This window comes from Phyllostomus hastatus, unplaced genomic scaffold, assembly GCF_019186645.2.
Source record: "Phyllostomus hastatus isolate PE091 unplaced genomic scaffold, TTU_PhHast_1.1 phas_scaffold_78, whole genome shotgun sequence".
Taxonomy (NCBI): domain Eukaryota; kingdom Metazoa; phylum Chordata; class Mammalia; order Chiroptera; family Phyllostomidae; genus Phyllostomus; species Phyllostomus hastatus.
In genome coordinates this window covers 70,074,691-70,097,539 of record NW_025334041.1, presented here as the reverse complement: position 1 = coordinate 70,097,539, position 22,849 = coordinate 70,074,691, and the positions used below count along the sequence as shown (strand labels likewise).

Here is a 22,849-nt window from a genome sequence, read left to right as displayed (position 1 = left end):
CGTTTGCACAGAAGCCAGGTAGGGAACTTCTGGCAAAGATTGAGGCATAGGTAGATACACTGTGCTTTCTCACACAACCAGAAGAAGGACAACAACAAATTTAAAAATAAAAAACAATCAGAACTGACAGAAAATTGAACTGTATGGGAGTCTGACAACCAAGTAGTTAAAGAAGGAACATTCATCCAGACTGGTAGGAGAGTCACAGATGGGCAGCCTGGCGGAGAGGACTTGTGGCAAAGTGGTGGATAGTGGACCAGGAGAGGTGGCAGCTGGTGGAGCAGACAGTCCCACTTTTGTGTGCTGATAAACCAGGAGGAACAACTGGGTAGCAAGACAGACTGTGCAGCCTAGGGTTCCAGTGCAGAAAAATAAAGCCTCAAAACCTCTGACTGAAAAGTCCTATGAGGGCTGAGGCAGTGGGAAAAACTCCCAGCCTCACAGGAGAGTTTGTAGAAGAGACCCACAGGGTCCTAGAACATAACACAAACCCACGTACCTGGGAATCAGCACCAGAAGGGCCCAATTTGCCTGTGGGTAATGGTGGAAGTGACTGAAAGCCAGCTGAGAGCTGAACAAGTGGCATTGTTCCCTCTTGGACCCTCCCCATATACAGTGCCACAACTCACTAATGCCCCTGGGAGTTGTTGTCCCGTCCTGGTGAACACCTAAGGCTCTGCCCCTTACTGTGTAACAGGTGTGCCAAGACAAAAAAAAAAAAGGCCCAAATGAAAGAACAGATCAAAGCTCCAGAAAAAATACAACTTAGTGATTAAGAGATAGCCAACTTATCAGATACAGAGTTCAAAACACTGGTAATTATCATGCCCAGAAAAATGGTTGAGAATGGTTGCAAAATAGAGGAAAAAGTGAAGGCTGTGAAAAGTGAAATAAAGGAAAATATACAGGGAACCAATAGTGAAGGGAAGGAAACTGGAACTCAGTGGTTTGGAGCAGAAGGAAGAAAGAAACATTCAACCAAAACAGAATGAAGAAACAAGAATTCAAAAAGATGAGGAGAGGCTTAGGAACTTCCGAGGCAACTTTAAATGTTCTGACATCCGAATCATAGAGGTGCCAGAAGGAGAAGAGGAAGACGGAGAAATTGAAAACTTATTTGAAAACATAATGAAGGAGAACTTCCCTAATCTGGCAATGGAAATAGACTTCCAGGAAGTCCAGGAAGCTCAGAGAGTCCCAAAGAAGTTGGACCCAAGGAGGAACACACCAAGGCACATCATAATCATATTACCCAAGATTAAAGATAAGGCTCGAGTCTTAAAAACACCAAGAAAAAAGAAGACAGTTACTTATAAAGGAGTTCCTATTAGACTATCAGCTGATTTCTCAAAAGAAATCTTACAGGCAAGAAGGGGCTGGAAAGAAGTATTCCAAGTCATGAAAGGCAAGGACCTACATCCAAGATTGCCCTATCCAGCAAAGCTTTCATTTAGAATGGAAGGGCAGGTAGAGTGCTTTGCAGATAAGGTCAAGTTAAAGGAATTCCTCATCACCAAGCCCTTATTATATGAAATGTTAAAGAGACTTATCTGAGAAAAAGAAGATAAAAAATATGAACAGTAAGATGACAATAAACTCAACTATCAACACCCAAACCTAAAAACAAAAATAAATACAAAATCCAACTAAGCAAACAACTAGAACAGAACAGAATTATAGAAATGGACATCATATGGAGGGTTTTCAGTGGGAAAGAGGAGGGGGGAGAATGGAGGAAAAGGTATAGGGAATAAGTAGTATAAATGGTAGGTAGAAAATAGACAGGGGGAGGTTAAGAATAGTATAGGAAATGGAGAAGCCAAAGAACTTACATGTACAACCCATGGACATGACATAGGAGGGGGAAGTGGGTGGGAGGGAGTGTGCAGGGCAGAGGGGAATAAAGGGGGGGATGGGACAATTGTAATAGCATAATCAATAAAATACGTTTTTAAAAAAGACACATCGGGGTAAAAAACAGCCAGGTAGGGGTACCTCAGAAAACCCAGTGTAGGGACCGTAGTAGGAGGTGTTGTTGTTTGTGTTTAAAATGTGTGTGTCTGGGAAGGCAGCCGCACCAGATCCAAGATCCAGCAGGAGGCCAATGAAGGAGCTTGAAGAAATCTGCAAATGTGAATGAAAAACTTCCATAACATCCAGGTTGATGAAGCTAATTCACTGACTTGGCCAGGGCTTGTTGTTCCTGACAGCCCTCCATATGATAAGGGGACCCTCAGAATCGAAATCAGCTTTCCAGTAGAGTGCCTGCAAACCACTGGAGATCACATTTAAAACAAAGATCTGTCACCCCAACATCCAGGAAAAGGGGCAGGTCTGTCTGCCAGTAGTTAGTGCGGAAAACTGGAAGCCAACAACCAAAGCCGACCAGGTAATCCAGTCCCTCACAGCACTGGTGAACGAGCCCCAGCCCGAGCACCTGCTTCAGGCTGACCTAGCTGAGGAATATGCTAAGGACCATGGAAAGTTCTGTGCGAATGCTGAAGAGTTTACAGAGAAATATGGGGAAAAGTGACCTGTGGAGTAGAATTGGCCGCAACTGATTCCAGCGAGTGCGAGCGCGAGCAGAGACCCGGGCAGTGTATTCAGACACCTCGCAAAGCAGGACTCTGTGGAAAATTGACACGTGCCACTGCCTAGTGTTCGCTTGTGGCAGTTACTAACTTTCTACAGTTTTCTTAATCAAAGTGGTATAGATAACCTGTAAAGAAAGGATTAAAAGTTAAGATGTTCTTAAAAAAAAGGTATGTGCTGCCACATGCCCAATGAGAAGCACAGTCCCCTGTCCCCACAGGATACGTGGCCTTCCCAGAGTAACACGCAGGGATGGTGCGATCCTGCCTGCTTTATAGGAATGCCCTCTGGGTCAGACTTGACCTGACTTTGAAGGGGTGGCTGGAGCAGGAGAAGGTAAACTGAGGAACAGGCACTTCTTGCCTGCAGGGTGGGCCCCGGGCAAGGAGGGCTTCTGTGGAACCACCTTTATGTTCAGCTTAGCAGACTCCGAGGCAAGTTGGTGTGGCTTAGGGCCCCCGACTGCTGAAGGTAGTCATTGGGAATATCACCTTCAAGAGAGTAGGACTTTTGCCTTCTTGGTCATTGTTCCTACTCTCGACCTTGAAGAGGGACTGGAACTTAGTTAAGCACTTTGTTAGATGGCAGGCAGGCTGGCTGGCTAGATGAAAGGATGGGTGGATGGATGGATGGGTACAGTGATGAAGGTAGAGGAAAAGGTCAGTATAGGTCACAGCTCTATGGGTATCAGATATGAGTCATTTGGGGGCATTTAAAAAGTATTAAGGGCACTGGAACCCTGATCTGAATCTTTAAAAAAAATTAAAGCAAACATTCTTCATTTCCTATGTGTATTCCCAGACCTTTGTTTTACAACTTTGAACTTGCCCACACGGGGGTATTTTCAGTCCAGGCAGGTGTGTGTTGGGGCAGCAGCTGTTGTGTTTTATCTCCTGCAGAGCCCCCTCACTTCCTGGCTCACACTTGCAGGTTGCTCATGGATCTGATGACATTGTCAGTGTGACTCGAGTGCTATTCTGGGCAGATGACTGGCAAGTTTGGGGACAGTTTCTCATCCTCTAAAGACAGCTGTGTAATGGGATGAAAGCTTCAGAGAGCAGCCCTGCCCCGAACTGTGGAGGAGCTGGGTTAAGGGGAATTCTTCCTGGGTGAGAGAAGTTGATGTCATACTCCAGCTATATAGACCTTAATGCAGTTCCTCAAATAGGCCTTGTCACCTCTCGGCTCTAGGCAGACCGTTCCTGTGCCCATGACCCTCTGATCCCTCTGTTTTCCATTCACCTGTCCTGCTGTTTCCCCAGGAAGCCCACTGCCCTCGGGGCTGCCTTCCCTGTGCAGAGCTCTCCCAGCTCCTGCTTTATCTGGGCCCCAGGAGGAAACTGTGGTCTGCTTTCCGTTTGCTTGTTAGACTGTCAGCTATAAGAAGGCAGGAGTGTCACACACCTCTAAATGTGTGAGACCCTCAGTGAATTCCTGTGAACTGAATCCGCCCTGTGGACATTGCAGCCCATCACAGGCATTTTCACTGTAGTGAGGTCCAGGAGGAGGGAGGGGGCGGGCCTCTGTGGACGGCCCACAGCCGGTCAGGTGCGGGATGCTCAATGTGCGTTATCTCATGCAGAGCTCACAGCAGCTCCATCGAGGCTCCCGGTTTACAGACGGGAAGGCGGACGCTCCCCAGTTGTGGTGGCTTGACAGGAACAAATAGTGTGTGTGGGGCAGGGTGGTGGTGTGCCCCAGAGGGTCCTTACCAAACTCCTCTTGCTAAAGACCCTCCGCCTTGAGTCTGCACTGGAGGAGTGCTGGACAGGGGGCCTCAAAGTGCAGCAGCTTACATTTCTGGAAACTTCCATGCCTCTTGCTTGAGTGACCTCTGAAATTTGAGCCAACCTGGTCCTTGTGGCATTTTGAGGGTTAAATTTGCTGTCTCCAGCTTGTGCAGGTGGCCCCAGACTCCAAGTCGACTTCTGTTCCCAGGGATGCTATCACAGATCAGCTCTGCTGGGCGATGGTGCCAGCGCCAGAGTGGGTTGTGTTTTCCTCATTAACTTTCATCTGGTGAGAATGTTGTAGTGAGTAGACTTTTAAAAAATATTTGCATATCTCATTTCTTTGTCTAATTAGCACTGTGAGAATGATGTCCCAGTTTTCATGCTTGAATAAATAACTATCATTGTATAAGACACTAAGGGGCTGGTTCACCTCAGCGCTTTCCCTTTCTTGAGTTTGAATTCTCAATCAAGCTTTGTTCCAATATACACTCCAGACTTCTCTTTTAAAGAACTCATCTTCTCAGCCAATGACACCTTCTATGGCCATGAAATATCTCCTAAATTTAGAGGACCCTTTGTCAGTTTTGTAGCCTGACCCTGAGCAGCAAAGTATACTCACTGCCTGTACTTCATTTTTGAAGTGCATAGAATTTTAAAAAGGGAAGGGAGGAGTTAGTTTACAGAAGCCCTTCTTTTCTATGACCTACAGAGGGATGAAAGGCATGACAGTATTGTAGGTTTTTGAGGTTAGGATATAGATACAAGTCCCTGCCCTTCTGGGGGGTTTTCAGTCCTGAGTAAAGAGGAGTGTGGACCTCAGAGGCTCCCTTGTTGTGTGGGTGCCCTGTGAGCACGCTGAGTTCCTGAGCAACCCAGGCAACCTTGCTGCAGGTGGAAGCCAGCCTGGCAGGGCCTGCGGGGCAGGCACGGAGGGGACATGGTCAGTCAGGAGAAGTGTACTTTTCAGAACACTGGAGTGGATAGCTTCCCTTGGTGCCAGGAGTGTTGTTGATGTCTGGGCTTTGTTTTAAAGTAGAGACTCAGACCAGTGGAGCCAGTCTGGAAGTGATCCCCAGGACAGTAAGGGTTCTGACATGAAGCCATGCTAGGAACTGCTAGAGCACCTGCAGGTGACTGGCTGGGAGAAGGGCACATCTTAGGGTGGAGAGGCATGAGAGTCACCTTCCTGTAGACTGGGGCTGCTGGAGGCAGCTGGGAAGATGTTTTGGACCAGATGATGAGGGACTTTCTTGCCTTGCTAAACATTCTGCATTTTATTCCATTGGTAATGGGGTGCTACTGATGGTTTCTAAGGAAGGAAACAGTGAGATCTAGCTTGTGGTTCAGGGAACACCTTGGTTGGGAATGGAGAGCACAGAGGAGGAACAGGTCTGGGGAGGGAGGTGTGAGTTTGTGAGAGTTCAGACAGCAGTGTGGAGGTTCTGGGAGGCACTGGCTGAAGCTGGGGGTGTAGGTAACATCATGCGGGAAAAGGGAACTACTCGGGACTCTGGGACAGGCCAATATTTAAATGATAAGCTGAAGGGCATGATGCAAGAGGTAGGTCAGAGAAGCAGGAAGAAAACCAGAAGATCATAGCTTCGTGGAAGCCAGGAGGGGAGAATTTTGAGGAGTGTATGGTCAGTAATCCCACAGTAATCACCACCATTTGTTGAGTGCTGTTTTTTCATAGAAAGCCGGACAGTATGCTAATGCTTTCCATAACATCATTTCCTTCAGTTCTTACAGGAGTCCCAGAGGAAAGCATGATATTGATACTGATAGGTAAGGGACTGAGGACCAGAGCTTCAGCCTTCTTGGGAGACAGAAGGAGGGCTTTGGTGTGAAATAGGCTGGGTGTGAGTCCCACCTCTGCCTTTGCTAGCTGGGTGAACTTATACAAGTTACTTGGTTCCTCTGCTCTAAATAAAACATAATAGGCTCCTCTCCTGAGGACGATGCAATTCCAAGGTTGTCTTACTGTAAGTGAAGCAGGAGCCCCTCCCTAGACTTTTGCAAGGTCTTGGCTATTTCCCAGTATCATCCAGCCAGTTAGTAGTGGAGCTGATATTTGAACCCGTATGTGAATTCATAGCCTGTGCTCATGCCTTCAACCAATGGAGGTGATATGAGACTGGAATTTGAATGCTTGTAGAGTTGAGGAGTGGTATTTTAGAGGCAGAAGTCACGTGAGCATGTCTGAGCCCAAAGGGGAAAGAGGAAGTAGAAAGGGAGAGATTAATGCTGCCAGAGAGTGGGGGGTGACTGGTGGAAAGGTCACAGGGAGACATGTGACATGACATTCAAATGCAGGTGAGGGATGACCCTGAAACCAAAGCTGATGTTTCTTCCTCAGAGACAGGGGGACAGAAAATATGAAGGGAGGAGGAAACATGGGAAGTTCAAGCAGGGGGAAGGAAGTGTCTGCATTCTAACAGATGATTTCTGTTCTCAGGAATGTGGAGGTGGGTCAAGGTCTGAGGAGTGGGAGCTAGGATTTGGATAGAAACTTCAGAAGAAGAGGCTTGGTCTCCACAGCTATTGAAGGCCATGGGATGGGGAGGAGAGAGGCAAGGAGGAAGAGGGCTTGGGAGACCACTGAAGACCCAGTCTTGAGTGGTGTGCCAGGGTCTAACTCGTATCTGTGGCCGTGCCAGAAAATGTGATGGTGTAGTTTGTACCTGGGGCCATGGTAGGGAAATGGGATGGTTAGGTTGGCCCAGATCTGGAAATTCACCAGTTGGGTTGCAAAAGGACAGAGTGTATGGCAGTGAGATGCTGGCTGCTGGGAAGGCATTAATCAAGAGGGCCCAGGAGATGCGAGTGGGAGGAAGGGACCCTGTGGTCAGAGGGCAATGTACTTTCTTCCCCTGCGTTTGGATACCCAGAGTATGATTAGAAACTTTTTATTTTTATTTGTAGAGAGAGGGGAAAGGAGGGAGAAACAGAGGAAGAGAAACATCAATGTGTGGTTGTCTCTTGTGTGCCCCCTAGTGGGGACCTGGCTCTCAACCCAGGCATGTGCCCTGACTGGGAATCAAACCAGTGACCCTTTGGTTGGCAGACCGATGCTCAACACTGAGCCACACCAGCCAGGGCTGATTGGGAACTTTTAATAAAGAATGTGCATGACATCTTGTTTCCCAACAAGTAGAAGTCATCTGCACATAAAGCTTTATGGCAAGAATGGCTGCATACCTCATACTTTATCTATACATATCAATATTGGCTGGATTTTTACCCAAAATGTGACCATTAAGGCTGGGTTCTCAGAATCTCTGGACACAGGGATACAGATGTAACCCCAAACTCTTGGATCAGGCACTTGCCCAAGGAGCCCTGGTTCTTTTTACTGAAGAATGGTTTTAGAAACCAAGATTTTGGTGCTAGATGTTTTTGTTGCTACTGCAGTGTTGTTACTTCTAGGTCCTCTCAGTTGTTAGAGCAAGGGAATATGGGCTTGTATAATAACCTGTGTCTATATAGATATTTATAAATATATATTCATTTGCATCTGTATTAAGCTAAAGACAATGTCATACTTATATCGCAATTATAGTCCATTACCAGGCAGATCATCTTACACCACCCCCTCCCTAGTCTGTCTGTAACTTCCTGCTCCGGCAGTGAGAAACCTGGCCCCAGCCATCTGCTATCTGCTTACTTAATTGGTCCGTGCCAGTACACATGTACAAGGGTGGGCAAAAGTAGGTTTACAGTTGTAATACAAATAAATAATACAATAATAATTAATAATAAAACAAGAATAAACTCTGTTTTGCACACTCCCAGCTGTGAACCTACTTTTCCCGTCCCTGGGGAGTGGTTTTGAATTGAGAGCTCATCCGGCCCAGGGAGCAGCATTAGCAGCTGGAGTGCAGCACTCCTGTTCAGTTCGAGCTTAGCTGCTATCAGCCTTAGCTCAGGAAGGTGCTCCGTCCAGTGTGTGCCTGCATTCCCACCCCGTCAGTGAGATTGTTTCATCCTTTGTGATGCAGTGAGATTACTTTGCATTCCATTCTCAGATCCCCTTATCAACTTCAAGTGATTTTTTTTAAAAATTGTATACATCATTTCACTGTTTGTACTGTAAAGTTCTATGAGTTTTGGAAAAGATAGTTTCGTGTATCTGCCATTACAGTATCACACAGAACAGTTTCACCACCCTTAACTCCATACTTCACTTATTACTCTTCTTCTCTCCCCAGACCTATGACAACTACTAATTTTTTTACCAACTGTATAGTTTTGCCTTTTCCAAAGTATCATATAAATAGAATCATACAGTATGTAACCTTTTCAGACTGGCTTTTTTCACTTAGCAATCTGTATTTAAGATTCCTCCATGTTTTTGCATGACTTAATAACTCATTCCTTTTGATTGCTGAATAGTATTCTACTATATAAATGGACCACAATTTGTTTATCTGTTCATCCATTGAAGGACATCCTGCTTGCTTCCAGATTTTGGTAATTATAAATAAGGCTGCAGTAAACTTTTGCATGCAGGTGTTTGTGTGGATGTAAGTTTTCAAGTCATATGGGTAAACACCAAGGAGCTCTGTTGGTGGATTACATAAGACTGTGTTTATCTTTGTAAGAAACTGCCAAATTGTCTTCCAAAGTAATTGTACCAATTTGTATTCTCACCGGCAATGAATGAGAGTTCCTGCTGCTCTGGATCCTTGCCAGCAATTGTCAGTATTTGAATTTTAGACGTTCTAATAAGTATATAGTAGCATCTAACTGTTTTTTTTTAAGATTCTATTTATTTTTGGGGGGAAGAGGGGAAGGAGGAAGAAAGAAGAAGAGAAACATTGACTGGTTGCCTCTTGCACGCCACAAACCAGGGACCTGGCCCTCAACCCAGGCATGTGCCCTGACTAGGAACTGAACCACCAACCCTTTAGTTCATAGGCCAATGTTCAATCCACTGAGCCACACTAGCCAGGGCTAACTGTTGTTTTAATTTGCATTTGCCTGATGATATGTGAGGTTGAGCATCTTTTCATGTGCTTATTTGCCCTCTGTATATTCTTTGTGTTTTGGTGGGTGTTTCTTTAGACCTTTTGCCCATTTTTTTGATTTTGTTTGTTTTCTTATTGAGTTTTAAAAGTTCTTTGGATATTTTGGATATCAGTCTATTATCAAGTATGTGTTTTGCAAAGATTTTTCCCTAATTTGTGGCTTTTCATTCTCTTAACAAAGTATCTTTGACGTAGCAGAAGTTTTTAATTTTAATAAAGTTTATTTATTTTTTCTTTCCTGGATTGTGCTTTTGGTGGCATATCTACAACTCATTACAAACCCAAGGTCATGAAAGTTTTCTTCTATTTTTTTTCTAGTAATTTTATGGTTTTGCAGGCTTGTGAGCCATTTTTAAGTTAATTTTGTTTAAGGCCGAAAATCTGTGTCCAGTTTCCCTTTTTTCTTTCCTGCTGCATATGGTTGCTCCACTGTTGTTCCGTTCTTGGTTGAACTACTTCTGCAACTTGGTCAAAACTCAGTTGACTGTATTCATGTGAGGCTATTTCTTGGGCTCTGTTCAGTTTCATTGACCTTTGTGTCTCCTTTTTCTCTAATACCAAGCTGTCTTGATTATTGTAGTCTTTTAAAAAATTTATTTTTAAAGATTGTATTTAATTTATTTTTAGAGAGAGGGGAAGGGGAGGAAAAAGAGAGGGAGAAAAACATTGACATGTGAGAGATGTTGATTGGTTGCCTCTTGCACACCCCCAACTGGGGACCTGGTCTGCAACAAAGGCAGGTGCCCTGACTAGGAGTCAAACCGGCGACCTTTTGGTCCACAGGTTGGCACTCAATCCTCTGAGCCACACCAGCCAGGGCTGATTACTATAGTCTTGAAATTAGTTGATGTGACTCCTTCAACTTTGTTCTTCTTTTCTACTTTGGCTATTCTAGGTCCTTTGCCTTTTCATATAAATTTTGGAATCACTTTGGCAATATCTATAAACTAACTGGGTGGGAACTTGGCTGGGATTGCTTTGGGGTCTCAAGAATTGACATGTTAACAGTGTTGAGCCTTCTGATACATGAGCATAGAATATCTCTCCATTTATTTATATCATCTTTGATGTTTGCTTCAACATCTTTTATTCTCCCTCTTTTGGATAATTTATACTGATCTATCTTCAAGCTCAGTGACTCTGCTTTTGGTACGTCCGTTATGCTTTTAAGCCCGTTCATTGAATTTTTTTTTGAGATATGGCATTTTTCCATACAGAAGTGTTTCTTGTTTTTTTTTTTTTAATATTTTATTTATTTATTTATTTTAGAGAGATGGGGAAGGGAGGGAGAAAGAGAGGGAGTGAAACATCAATGTATGGTTGCCTCTAGTACACCCCATACTGGGGATATGGCCTGCAACCCAGGCATGTGCCCTGACTGGGAATCAAACTGGTGATGCCTTGGTTCACAGGCCTGCACTCAGTCCACTGAGCTATACCAGTCAGGGCCTGTTTCTTGTTTTTATCTTCTATTTCTCTGCTGAGATTTCCCATCTTTTCATTAACTAGAGCATATTTTTTTGATCTCTTGGAGTATGCTTGTAATAATGAAGGGGACCCCCAAAAACCCAGAATTATCTTCTGGAGGATGGGCCCCTTGTAGTAGAGGCTTTCGTCTCTAGGTGAGTGTTCTAGGGACCCATCTGGATCAGTGTACCTGGTGGCACTGTTGTGAGAAGCTGTGTTCAGCTTCAGTGAATCTTTTTTGAAGGCTCTTTCAACACTTTTACCCATTTCATATGGGTGATTACAAGCACACCTGCCCACACCATGCTGAGTGTTCAGCAGTTGCTGACTAAAAACAGCATGACCCCCCTTCCCACCTTCCCTGTTCACCCAGTCTCTCCCTAAGTGACTACCCGCCCCCGCCCTCGATGAAAAAACTCCTTAAAGGACAATGACCGCCAATGTGGAAGAGGTGGAACAAAACACTGCAGAAGCACAAAAGGGCATTAAAATTGATGCATTCAAAAACTGTATTGAGCAGTGGGAAAAAGTCTTGAAAGGTTGCATCAAATGGAGAATACTTTGAAGGTGACTGAAGTTTAAACAGGTAAGAATATATACACAATTTTTAATAAATAAATCCGGTTTGGGGGGTCTTCCCTCGTATGCTTGAGTGCCCCGTCTGATAATTCCAACACCTGGGTCACTTTAGAGTGGGCACTTGTTGATGGCGTTTTCTCTTGGGAATGGGTTCATTTACCCGATTCTTCCTAAATTGGGTAACTTTGGATTATCTTCTGGTCATTGTGAATTGTGAAAGTTATTTTTGGGAAACTCTGAGTTATGTTATATTCTTCTCAAGAACAGTGATGGTTTATTTTAGCAGGCAGTTAACCTGGTTAGACCCAAGGGGCTAACCTTGAACTCTGTCTTGTCTTCTGTGGGTTCAGGTCTCATTCAATTCTTTAAGCCTTTGCTGTACTTCTTTGTCCTGTGCATGTTAGTTAGTGGTCACCTGAGAATCACCGAGAGTCCAGGCACAGAATTAGAGGTCCCCTTCTGTTCTTTCCTGTGTGGGAGTCCTCCTCACGCTCTAGTGACTGTATTTGCCTTTGCTTCTTTTCCTAGTTCCTCCAGCCAGAAAAGCAACAGGTTTTTCCTCAGAGTTTTAGCCATTGATGCTTTTAGGGCAAAAACCAGGAAAAAACCAACAAAAATCCGGGAAATTCACCCTGTGCCAGTTGCTACTTCAGTTTTTTTGACACTCTTCCACAACCTGATTGCTTGTTTTCACTCTTAAGTGTACCCCTCAGTTTTGTTGCTGTTGTATTTTTCCGCGAGTTCATAGCTGTTACCCGTGGGGCGTCAGTCTGGAGAGGGCTCCCACTGGCGTACCGGGAGTGAATTTCTGCCTGCTTTCTTCTCCTGATGCCGTTTCTCCGAGATCTTTCCAAGTTAGTACCTAGATGATTTCCTCAATCTTTTTAGTAGTGCATGGTAGTCCATCACAACCAGACCCCTTTGGGTGGACATTTGTGCTGTTTCCCAGGTTCTGCTTTTACAGACAGTGCCATGTCCAATGTCCTTGTCCCCCTACGTGTTGTTCTGAGGTCTTGGGACCTCAGGCAAAGTTCCACTTGGAATCCTGAAAAAACATTCCTTTTCTTGGGAATGGCATGATTTCTGCTTCCTTCGGGTGATAGACTGGAGGCCTGGGCCACATTTCTAGGCACCTCCAGGGGCAGGAGAGCACTGAGGAGGGGAGAGGAGATGGGGAGTACCGTGTATTTCAGAAGTCTTAGAGATCGGCCCGGAGCCCTCAGCTAAGAGGAGTTAGGGACAGCTGATGCCAAAGTGACACCCCCAGCAGTCCCCACAAAACTGAGTGTTTTGTGTAATTACCCATGTTTACATTGGTTATTTATCAACAAAGAATGAAAGTTATCTTTGGACAAAAATATAGCACATTCATCTAACAAAATAGGTATTGTAATTGTATGGTATTTATTCAGAACAATGAAAACTTGTGTTCGTGCAAATACTTGAACACAAATGTCCATAGCAGTTTTACCTAGAATGGCCTCAAATGCAAATGGCCCAGATGTCCTCCAGCAACAGACTGATAGGCTGTGGTACATCCATGCTGTGGGACAGTACTTAGCAATCAAAAGGAATGGACTACATGGACCCCTGGGTGAACCCTCAGGGAATTATGTGGCCTGAAAAGATCTAATCTCAAAAGGTTACATATTGCATGATTTCTTTTATATAACATTCTCAAAATGACAAAACTGCAGGAGTAGAGCAGAGATGGATGATTGCCAGGGCCAGGCACACAGTGGGCGAATGTGGGAGTGAAGCGGGTGCCTTGCTAAAAGGGCAGTGTCAGGGACAGAAGTGTCCTGTAGCTTGACTGTGTCCATGTCACTGCAGTCTGTGACGCTGCACCGTCATTTCGGGGGGTTAACCGCTGGGTAAGAGTGCACAGGGCCTCGTCGCAGTATTTCTGTGTGCCTTCCAATACCCAGCAATGTAGGTGGATCTGCAGTTATCTTGGAATAAATAGTTTAATTTGAACATATTTTTTCTTTTTCAATAATGGATCTACTGTATTTTTTAAATAGCTGCTGTCATATGTCATGGAATATCTATTGTAGCCCATGTCCCATATGCCTGGGTGAAGGGAATTTGTGTTTGTCTGTTTATTTGTTTTGTGTATTTTTTCTTTTTTTGGTAAAAAATTAGGTAGAGGAGGCAGTAGGTAAAAGTTAGAAGGAGGAAAAATTTCTTCTTGCTTTCAAACAAGTTCCTTAAAACTATTTTTGTATTTTACATTAAAAGGAGATTTCCTTTCCTAGGAGCCTCACTATTGACTCTGGCGGGGCCTGGGGGTCAGCACGGGTCAGCAGGCTGCGTGTGGGTGGGGGGTCTCTAGGCTCTGTGACAGGCTGTGAAAGGCTTTTCACTTTTTGGCACTAACAGACCAAATCTACCTTAGAAATGCCCTAAAATGCTTTTGTTATTGGTTGTATTTGAGGGTGGCACCTACTTTTTTTCTTTAGTCCCTTGCACATTTCCTTTCTTCTCTTCAGCCCCTTCCTCCTCCCTTGACCTACTCTGACTTAGTTAAAATTTTCACATAAGCTGTGTTTGCCCCTGAGAGTCCCAGAGTGGGCCGGGTTCAGCGCTGCATGCTGTAGGCGCACACAGCACCCACGTCCATGTCATGCTGGGTCTCTGTGAGTGGAAAGTAGGCTTTCTAGGAGGAGTGTGTTCTTTATTCATATCAAATACCCACCCATTCATATCAAGAGAAGCAAGGAAACCAGAATCCACAATTATTTTCCTTGAAACCTAAGACCTAAAAAAATATGTTTACGGACAAGCTGTATGAATCCAGCCGTTCCTAACTGTTGGAGATAACTGTTGGGCAGCCCTATTTCTGCAACTCTGGGGGCCAGACACACAGAGCTGAGTGACCAGGTCCTGCTGCACACTCACTGTGCTGCCACACAGGGGGAGGGACTGTGGCCACTTAATGACAACGACAAAGAAGACAGTGACTTCCTAAAGCCCTTACTGTTGCTGCACCCACAAGCTTCCTTTCTTCTTTCTACTGGGGGTGAATTCACTGTCCTCTCTCTGCAGAGGAGGGCACAGAGGTTGAGAGCAGGAGGACGCCTTGACCTGCCAGGACCTTGAGGCTCTGGTCCCTGGAAAGTGCCTAGCAGCAGGGGTTCAAGGAGCTGTCGGCTGTGGGGGCAGCAACTCCAGGCTCACGATGCCTTTAATTTGGGCAGGTCAGGGGGACACTGCAAGTCCCTTTGGAAACCGTCTCCATGCCTCCCCAGCAGTGCCCTAACTTTTAGTCCAAAAAGATGACGTCTAGCTTAGGTTGTAGGGGATAGAAGGAGGAGCAGCAGCACAATTGGTCTGACTTCTTCAGTTGTTTGGGGTTTGAGAGTTAAAAACAACCTGTTTTCTTGGGCTGGTTAAACAGCCACCGCCTACCTACGGTTCAGTGCTAGCTCAGCGCAAGTTTCCATTGACTTAGCAACTTGTCTTTTGCGTCAGGTCTTAAAAGTTTTTGGTCTGAATTAACCAGGTTTCTGACAAATCTGAAAAGGGCCTACACAGTATACACAGCCCCTTTAAATTTTTCCTAAACTTAAAACATTCTCTCTCTCTTTTTGTATTTAACTTTAAGGGACAGGAAGGATCAACAAATAAACTCAATAATGAAATGAACACAAAATAAACTCAATAATTAAAGTATGCCGCTTCCCCCTTCCCGCCTTTCCTGCTGTCTTTGTTCTTGATGGGAAAGACAGAGAAGAGTTCGGCACAGGGTTGGAGGTGCCTGAGAGGCTGGCCCTGGACTGTCGACAGCATTCTGTGGACTTCACAGGGTGTGTCCAGCTCTCCCTGCGGAGTGGGTGACCCCCTGGGTGTACCAGGAGGCCTGTCTCCCAAACTATCATCCATGGGGCCAGAACTCACAGTGGCTGCAATCCCTGATGTTGAGTATAGGGCACTGAAATGACGTTAAGAGGACGTGAAGTAAAAATCGCTTTTTTATGAGCTGCACGATCATTATCATTGTCATCATGGCACTTAGTAAGAGTTCACCTGTGCCAAGCATGCTGCTACGTCCTTTCCATGCACGGTCTCATTCAGCGCTTCCTAAAATTGACCCCTGGCTGAAATGCCCCCTGATTCAGTAGATCTAGGTCAGGGCCTGAAATCTGCATTTCTCACCATTTCCCTGGAGGTGCTGAGACTGCGGCTGGTCCTCATCTCTGAGCTCTAAGTTAATCTGCTTAAAACAATGCATGAGGTAGGTAACATTATCCCCATTTTACAATGAGGAAACAGCCATGGGACTTGACCACAAAGCTCATTGCAACTGACCATATCTGTTAGTTCAGCTCGGTTAGTTTGTCTGAGGGAGTAACAAATGCCTGGGAAAGCCCTAGACGGATGCCCTCGGCAACCCTAGTGGGTTGTGGTGTGTGTGTGATGGGGCTTTTGAGAGTCAGGCGTGGAGGGTGAGGAAGCTCTGGGGTGCTGCCTGGGGTAGGACCCGCTCTTCAGGTGCTGTGGGGGCAGCATGGGGCCTGGTATTATCAGGAGGGAGTGGTGCCAGGAGAGAGGGTGAATCACTTGCTCCCACCCCCATCCCGGTGCCACCGCACCTGGCTCCTGTCTGTGGGCTTCTGTCCACGCCATGCCTCCTCTGCTCCCCTTCATGCCCCTTTTCTGTATTTTCCATAAAACGGGGAAGGAACAGTAAAATAATAATAATAATAATAATAATAATAATTATTATTATTATTATTATTATAAAGCAGGAGGGTAGTAAACAAGCTTTTCTTTTTGAGTTTATTTCGTGATGTTACAACACTTTGGAATCCTGAAACAAAAATAAAGTCAACTAAAGAAAAAGGTCCACATTAGTAGTACAGGAAAGAGAGAGAAGACTCAGAAACTATACAGAGGATTTTTTTTAGATTTGCCACGAACTCAGTAACTCAGATCTGAAGCTTTAAGGCTGAGGAGAGGCGCGCAGGACAGTGCCAGGGGGTGTAAAGAGAGGCTGCAGACAGATGGGTGGCCCGCTGGCCGAATTCCACTGACATGCTTTGTTTGGCTCATATAATACTTGAAAAATATTCGAATCAATTTAAAATGTGGGAGTTTTCACAACAAAACCCTTGGTTTCCAGTCTTTCCTGAGGGGCGAGGAGTGCCAGTGTCAGGGCTGCGGTGGTCAGTGAATGCCCCACCCAGTGAATGCCCGACCCTGAGAGTGTAACCCCCGCCAGCACGCCACCCTGGTCTGGAGGCTTAGAGCTCCCACTCCGAGCAGCTGCCCGTGGGTGGTGTCGGGTCGGCACTTCCTGGACCCTGCCCCGCCCCTGCATCTGCCCCTGCCCCTGCCCCTGGCGGCCTGCATGCCTGAGAGGGCCCCTGAGCTGGGAGCGCCTTGCAGCAGACTCGCAGTGGCAGAGATGCCCTTGGTGGAGCAGGCGCCAGGCGAGAGGCATTGATTGTGCACGGACACGCAGGGAGCTTCCCTGCTGCCGCCTGAGACCATGTCAATTGTTTCTTTCCTTTAAAAAAATTTAAAATGTGTTTTCTAAAATTATTAAGATTATTTTATGAGATCCATACCGTCTATGCGGTACTTTATAGGGCGTATCTGGCCACAGCTGGGGTACTTCTGGGTGTTTTATGGCAAATTATTCTCAGATTACCCTCTAATGCAGGAAGGCCTGCCTGTTGTCTGAGCTCCCTGGGTCACAGAGAACACGCTCGGACTTGATACAAAGCAGCTGCCTCCGCCAGCTGTTCCAAAAAGGGAGCATTTTAAGGCTGAAGCAGCAGGGAAAAGGATTTTGTAGCTGGTAGAGATTTTGAAAAATGTTAAATTACTCTTTCCCTGCCATTAAAGTGTGATTTAATTTTGTTATTAACAAATTGTATAAATCTAAAAAGAAGTATTCCAAACGGGGGTTTGTTAAGTGCTTTCTGACAATACAATACAGTATGTCCTGGGGGGTGTCTGTCAGGGCAGTGGCAGCTCAGAACTCCCACTGACCTCCCTGTCCCTGGTCCTCAGCCCTGCTGGGCTGGGGTCAGGGGGCCAACCCCTGGCCCCCCTCCTCCCTCTCCCCTGGGTCCCTGCTGAGACCAGCAACAAAAGGGTCAATTGTCTGAGGCCTCTCTTTGTCTCTGGGGCTCTGTGGGCCTCCCTGAATGCCAAAGTTGGGTATGAATGCCTGTACTTATGTGTACATGCCAGTGCACATATATGTGTGCACGTGAGTATTGTGTGTGCATACACATGTGTGGGCACATGCAAACACATGTGCTTATTACCATGCACACACAATGCATGTGAGTGAATATGTATAAATGTGCATGCGAATGCACACAAGTGGCAGCACACACATGTGCATGTGCATGCATGCACGTGGGCATGGAAGTGTGCACACATGGGCATGCACATGTATGCACACATACATGCGAGTTGGGTACATGTGTGCGCGCGCATGCACATGTATGTGTACTGCCTGCATGTGCACACACACACAGTAGTGAGACTTGCTTAAAGCATTTCTGAGTTGCTGATGCTTCTCAGTGGGTCTTGACTGGCTGATAGATGTTCCTCAGGCACAGTTACTTTTTCCTAGAATGTGCTATGGTACAGAAGCATCAGAACTTACCATGCTCCCTGCCCCCTCTAGGGTTAGAGAATGCACAGGAGTGAGGAGTAGGCACGAGAGGCTCCTTACACAGCTTACTGGCCTCCCCTGCCTGTTCCAACCTGGGTTTCATGGTGAGGCTCACAAGGGCTTTTCCAGAATGTTCCAGCACCTTCTCAGGGCTTTCTAATCGGATCTAGTGCATTCTGTGTGGGGTTTCAGCCATATTTGCAGAATGACTGGATGCTCCGTTCCCATCCACCCTCGAAGCTGGTTTCCACGTGGCTCTGGCACCTTTGCATGGGTTCTGGTCACTGCTTCCTCGTGCAGCTTTACCAGCCTGTGCTCACAGAGGCCTGCACCTGCTCTGGCTGGCCTGTGTGACAAGATTCACAGTTTTTTCCTTAACAGAGGTGTTCTTTAAAAAATGACAATAAAACACATCAGAAGCCAGGAAAAGACTAATAAAAACGCTGAATTGAAATTCACCTCTGTGAAGGGTTTATCTGCAAACCCTGCTCAGCCAGCACAGCTGCCGTCTGACAGCTTGCTCTTCGTTTTCTTGACTCTGTCCTTCTCGTGCCCGTTTTCTCCCCTGCTCCAATAAGGGCTTGTCTTTCCACTGTGGAAAAGCCACCAACGAAACAGTCCTCCAAAGCTTATCCAAATATTCAGTCAGTAAAATTATCTTACAATTAGCCTAACTGTAAGCCAGAACTGTTGAACCCTAGGAAACATACAAATTACCCAGCACGTTAGATCTATAAATTGCTCATCCTGACCATTGGCTGCAGATTCTGTTTTTATTTCATTCCCAAAATAGTTTCTTCCTTGTTTTTTAAGTTTTTGATTGTCCCCAAGGCAACTTCCTCTGCTGTTGGCTCAAGTGGCTTAGTTGAGATATGTCATCGAATGAATTCAGGTGAGTGTGACACAATGTTGACTTGATGTATATTTCATGCTTCACCCTGAGACATGCGTTTTGTAAGGCTGAGCCTACCCTTGCAGCCTGCTGATGGCTCATTGTTGTCGGTTCTGCACTTGGAGCGTGTACAGGGATGATAGCAGCTGGATTCTTCTGGAGCTGAGCAGTTCACACAGTAGTGGGGGGATTCTGTGTATGTCACGCTGAACAGAGGCTTTGGGCTTTCTCATCTCAGTGATGATTTTACTTCTAAGCCTCTCTTCCCTACCCCTTCCACCCCCCATCACCTAGGGACCCTCCTGTTACCTTGCACGACTCCACCTTGCGGATAGCAGCACAGAAGTTACCCCACCTCTGTGGGGGTAACATTAAGGACATCAGCAGTGATGTGTTTGGGGGCCTGAATGTGCAGTTTAGAGAGATGTTTTGCCTGCAAATGATATTATCAGTGATGCTTAGGATTTTAACTGCTGTGAGTACCTTAAACTAGTGATGCTGTCATTCGAACATGAGTGGGTGAATGAGACTCATGCAGTTGTCATCATGGCTGGTGTTTTTTACATGATGAGATACTTTCAAAGTTCCAAAAACTATCTTAAAATTTAGATTTTGGAATGTGACATTTTAATAAATGGGATATTGCCTTATATAGAGGGGAAGTTATTATTTATAGTTTTCCTGTTAGGCAGTTTGCACACATGCACACACACAGATATAAACATAAATACAGAAAAATTGTTCAATCTTTACATTCATCCTGTGAGAAAATAATAATTTTGCCCATCTTACAGTTGTGAACACTGAGGCTCTGAGAGCTTAAATAACTTGCTGACACCCATGCAGTTAGCAGCTGAAACGGTTGTCCTGACTCTTCCGTGATCCACTACTGACTTCAAGTGAACAAGCTGGGCCCAGGCCTCGTGACTGGATCCCTAGCTGTGCTTGAGAAGTGTCCACGACACCTGCAAAGTGGAGAGGGAATCACAAGGCTACCTCAGTCCCCACTTGTTCTGTGCTCAGCCATCATGCACTCTTTCTCTTGACATCACACATAGATCACAGGCTCGCTGCCTTGCTGTCTTCAGAGCTGTTGCCAGTTGGAGTCAAGCTAATTTGGTCAGTGTGAGCCCTCAGCAGGGCTCAGGCCCAGCGGTCAGTCCCCTGGGCAGAGGGGCAGAGGACAGTGGTACTCTTCTCATGCAAACCTCAGAGACAGTGCACGTGGCAGTCCCATCCCGCTGTCTGTGTTTTGTTTCAAGAGTGGAGAGAACCCTACTTTGCTCATCGAAACAGAGTGGTGGTCATCCCAGGCAAGAGTGGGGAGTTGGGGGGATGTTGGTCAAACGTACACACTTCGAGTTTTAACATGAGTAAGTTCCAGGGATCTAAAGTGCGGCGTGGTGACCACAGCTGACAAACTGCATTGTGTATTGAAAGTTGCTGGGCACAGATTGTAAGTGTCCTCACCAAATAAAGACAATTATGTGAGGTGAGGGAGGGTCAGTGGACGTGGTGACATGCGGTAGTTATTTCACAGTGCGTACACAAGTCAGATCACCAAGACGTGCACTTTGAATATGTACAGCTTTATTTGTCAATTGTACCTCAATAAAAAAGTTTTAAAAGTATTTAGAAAAAAAACAAAATAAGCAGAAAAAAAGAACCCTGTTTTGGAAGTCTTTCTTGAGGAGAGACACCTTCCGTTTAACCCGTAATGAAATATTGTAGACCTCTTTTAAGACCTTTTTCAGATGTGACTATCCTCTAAAAGCTAGGCTGAACTATTAAAATGTGTCATTTATGAAGAATTAACAGTGAGACATAATAGCAAATGTTTAAAAATCATTGACCAAATTAAGTTTATTTTCTGTGAATTCAGCGTATTCTTAATATTCGTTATAGCCACAGATAAAGTTTATCTTTTTTAAAGGAATGTACTTACTGGTTTATACTGTTGACTTGCTTGAGTGTGCAGGATTTTGAGCTTCATATTGGTGGTCTCTCTACCCACAATGTCAGGGCCACAGGAATTAAATGAAATTATTCTAGTTGGTTGGCAAGAGTTAATCGCTATTTTGAGGAAGAAGATTTTTACATAAAGTGGTTGGTAGGAGCATGTTGCTTTAAAATTTTTAAAAAATGTTTTTATTGGTTTTTAGAGAGAGGGGAAGGGGTGGGAGGGAGGGAGAGAGAGAAAGAGAGGAGAGAGGGAGAGAGATTTTTTAAAAAATCATTTCCCTTCTTTTCCTTTGGAACATCCCTCACATGTGCGTCCTGAGCGTCTGGGAAAGCAGCTGCCTGTTTCTGCGGAGAGCTACGGGTGCCTCTTCCTGGGAAAGCTCAGATCTTGCTCTCATTTGTTTGGGGAACCAAATGTGCCCTTCTCTGTGGGGGTGAGGCTTACCCTGCCTTGGCTCTGAGGAGAGCCTAACTTGTGCAGGAACTCAGTCTGTGTGTCTGTGTAAGCTTGAGGAGAAAGCTGTCTTTTTAATACTTTGTCACAAAACCAAGGACTTTTTTCACCCATTAACCTTTTTGCATCAGGGATCAGGTAAGAGAGTGGACTAGGATAGACTTGCGGGTGGTACAGGCTGGATGGTTTCTTTGTCCCTGTGCTCCTCCATGGCCCAGGCCTGGGTTTGTGAGCAGATCCCTGCTCTGCACTCATGGCCTAGGGGGTGCCTTCATTTACTGTCACTCTTTATGGTCACCACCACTACATTGGGTTGGTGGAGAGTCTTCTCTGGGCTCAATGCTTTCTTGGGGAAAGGAGAATGTCTTTTTCCCACTGCCTGGGCAGCAATTCGGATATGCCTCCTTATGGGTGGGGGCAGGGGTGTGCTCTGGAAGGGAGCTCTTGGCTTGAACTGTAAACATCTGTGCCTCTGGCCCCCTTCCCCACAGCAGTCCAGCCCTGCTGAAGAAATGCAGTTACGAGTCCAAGTAGAAAGGTGGACTTCAAGCCACAGCCCTGCAGGAGCTAAGGATAGGAGTGCCTTTGTGGTAAAGGGGGAGACAGATACCGATTTTAGTCAGGGCAGAGCTTTGTTCCTTCTGTGCCCACATTTATGGAAACTGCCCCTGTTTCTATGGCTGTCTAGTGTCACTGAGCTACCATTTGTCATGCTCAAGCATTCTGTGTGTCAGAGATGACAAAGTTTGTCACCACCAATCTAATGCCAATGGAAGTCCCCAGTCTAGTGTATAGTAAATGGAGAGACTTTATTCAGGTGAACATTACAAACCAAAAAAATGCAGTCTCTGAAAGAAACTGAAAGTATGCTCCCCTTGGTGGAGGATGGGGAGGGCTGCTTATATAGAGAATGTGCTCACCCTGCTTGGTCTATTTTATGCAAACAAAGGATCCAAATGCATATAATTTGATTGGTTCACATAGCACTGTCTTGATTGGCTGGAATCAGGTATCTTGAATGGTTGTTGTGGAGCCGCTCTGATTGGCCAGTAAAAATGTAAATGAGAATATAGTTGTGCAGCTCCAATTGGTCAGATGAAGCACATCTCATCCCATTGGACAAAGAGTGGCTCCAGGGAGTCCTTTATGAGGATTGACTCAGATGGCAGTAGCACAATGCAGGGGGCTGGCAGCCCCATCTGTGGCTTTTTTCCTAAAAGCAGTGTGATTGAGAGGCTTCTGTCAAGAATGGCTACTAGATTCTGGTTATGAATTTGAGCTCAGTTACCCACAAGGAGTCCATCTTAGCATATATACTCCTTCTTGAGGTAACAAGGATTTGGAAAGGGCAGTCAAGATGGCTTGTAACTACATCCACTGGGATGAATAAGAAAACAGACAGAAAGTGTCAGGTGTTGGAGAGGATGTGGAGAGATTGGAACCTTCATACACTGCTGGTGGGAATGTCAAATGGGGCAGCTGCTTTGAAAACAGTCTGGCGGTTCC

General features: G+C 45.6%; 1 protein-coding gene and 1 pseudogene across 1 annotated transcript in view; both read left to right on the top strand.

Moving 5' to 3' along the window:
- The window catches only part of ACOXL (acyl-CoA oxidase like), a 272,913-nt gene that overhangs the window by 25,860 nt on the left and 224,204 nt on the right, over nucleotides 1-22,849 (top strand). Inside the window, 1 exon segment of the mRNA XM_045827274.1 lies at nucleotides 20,702-20,721. Coding sequence (XP_045683230.1) covers nucleotides 20,702-20,721 — 20 coding nt within the window.
- LOC123811773 lies at nucleotides 2,096-2,545 on the top strand (annotated as a pseudogene).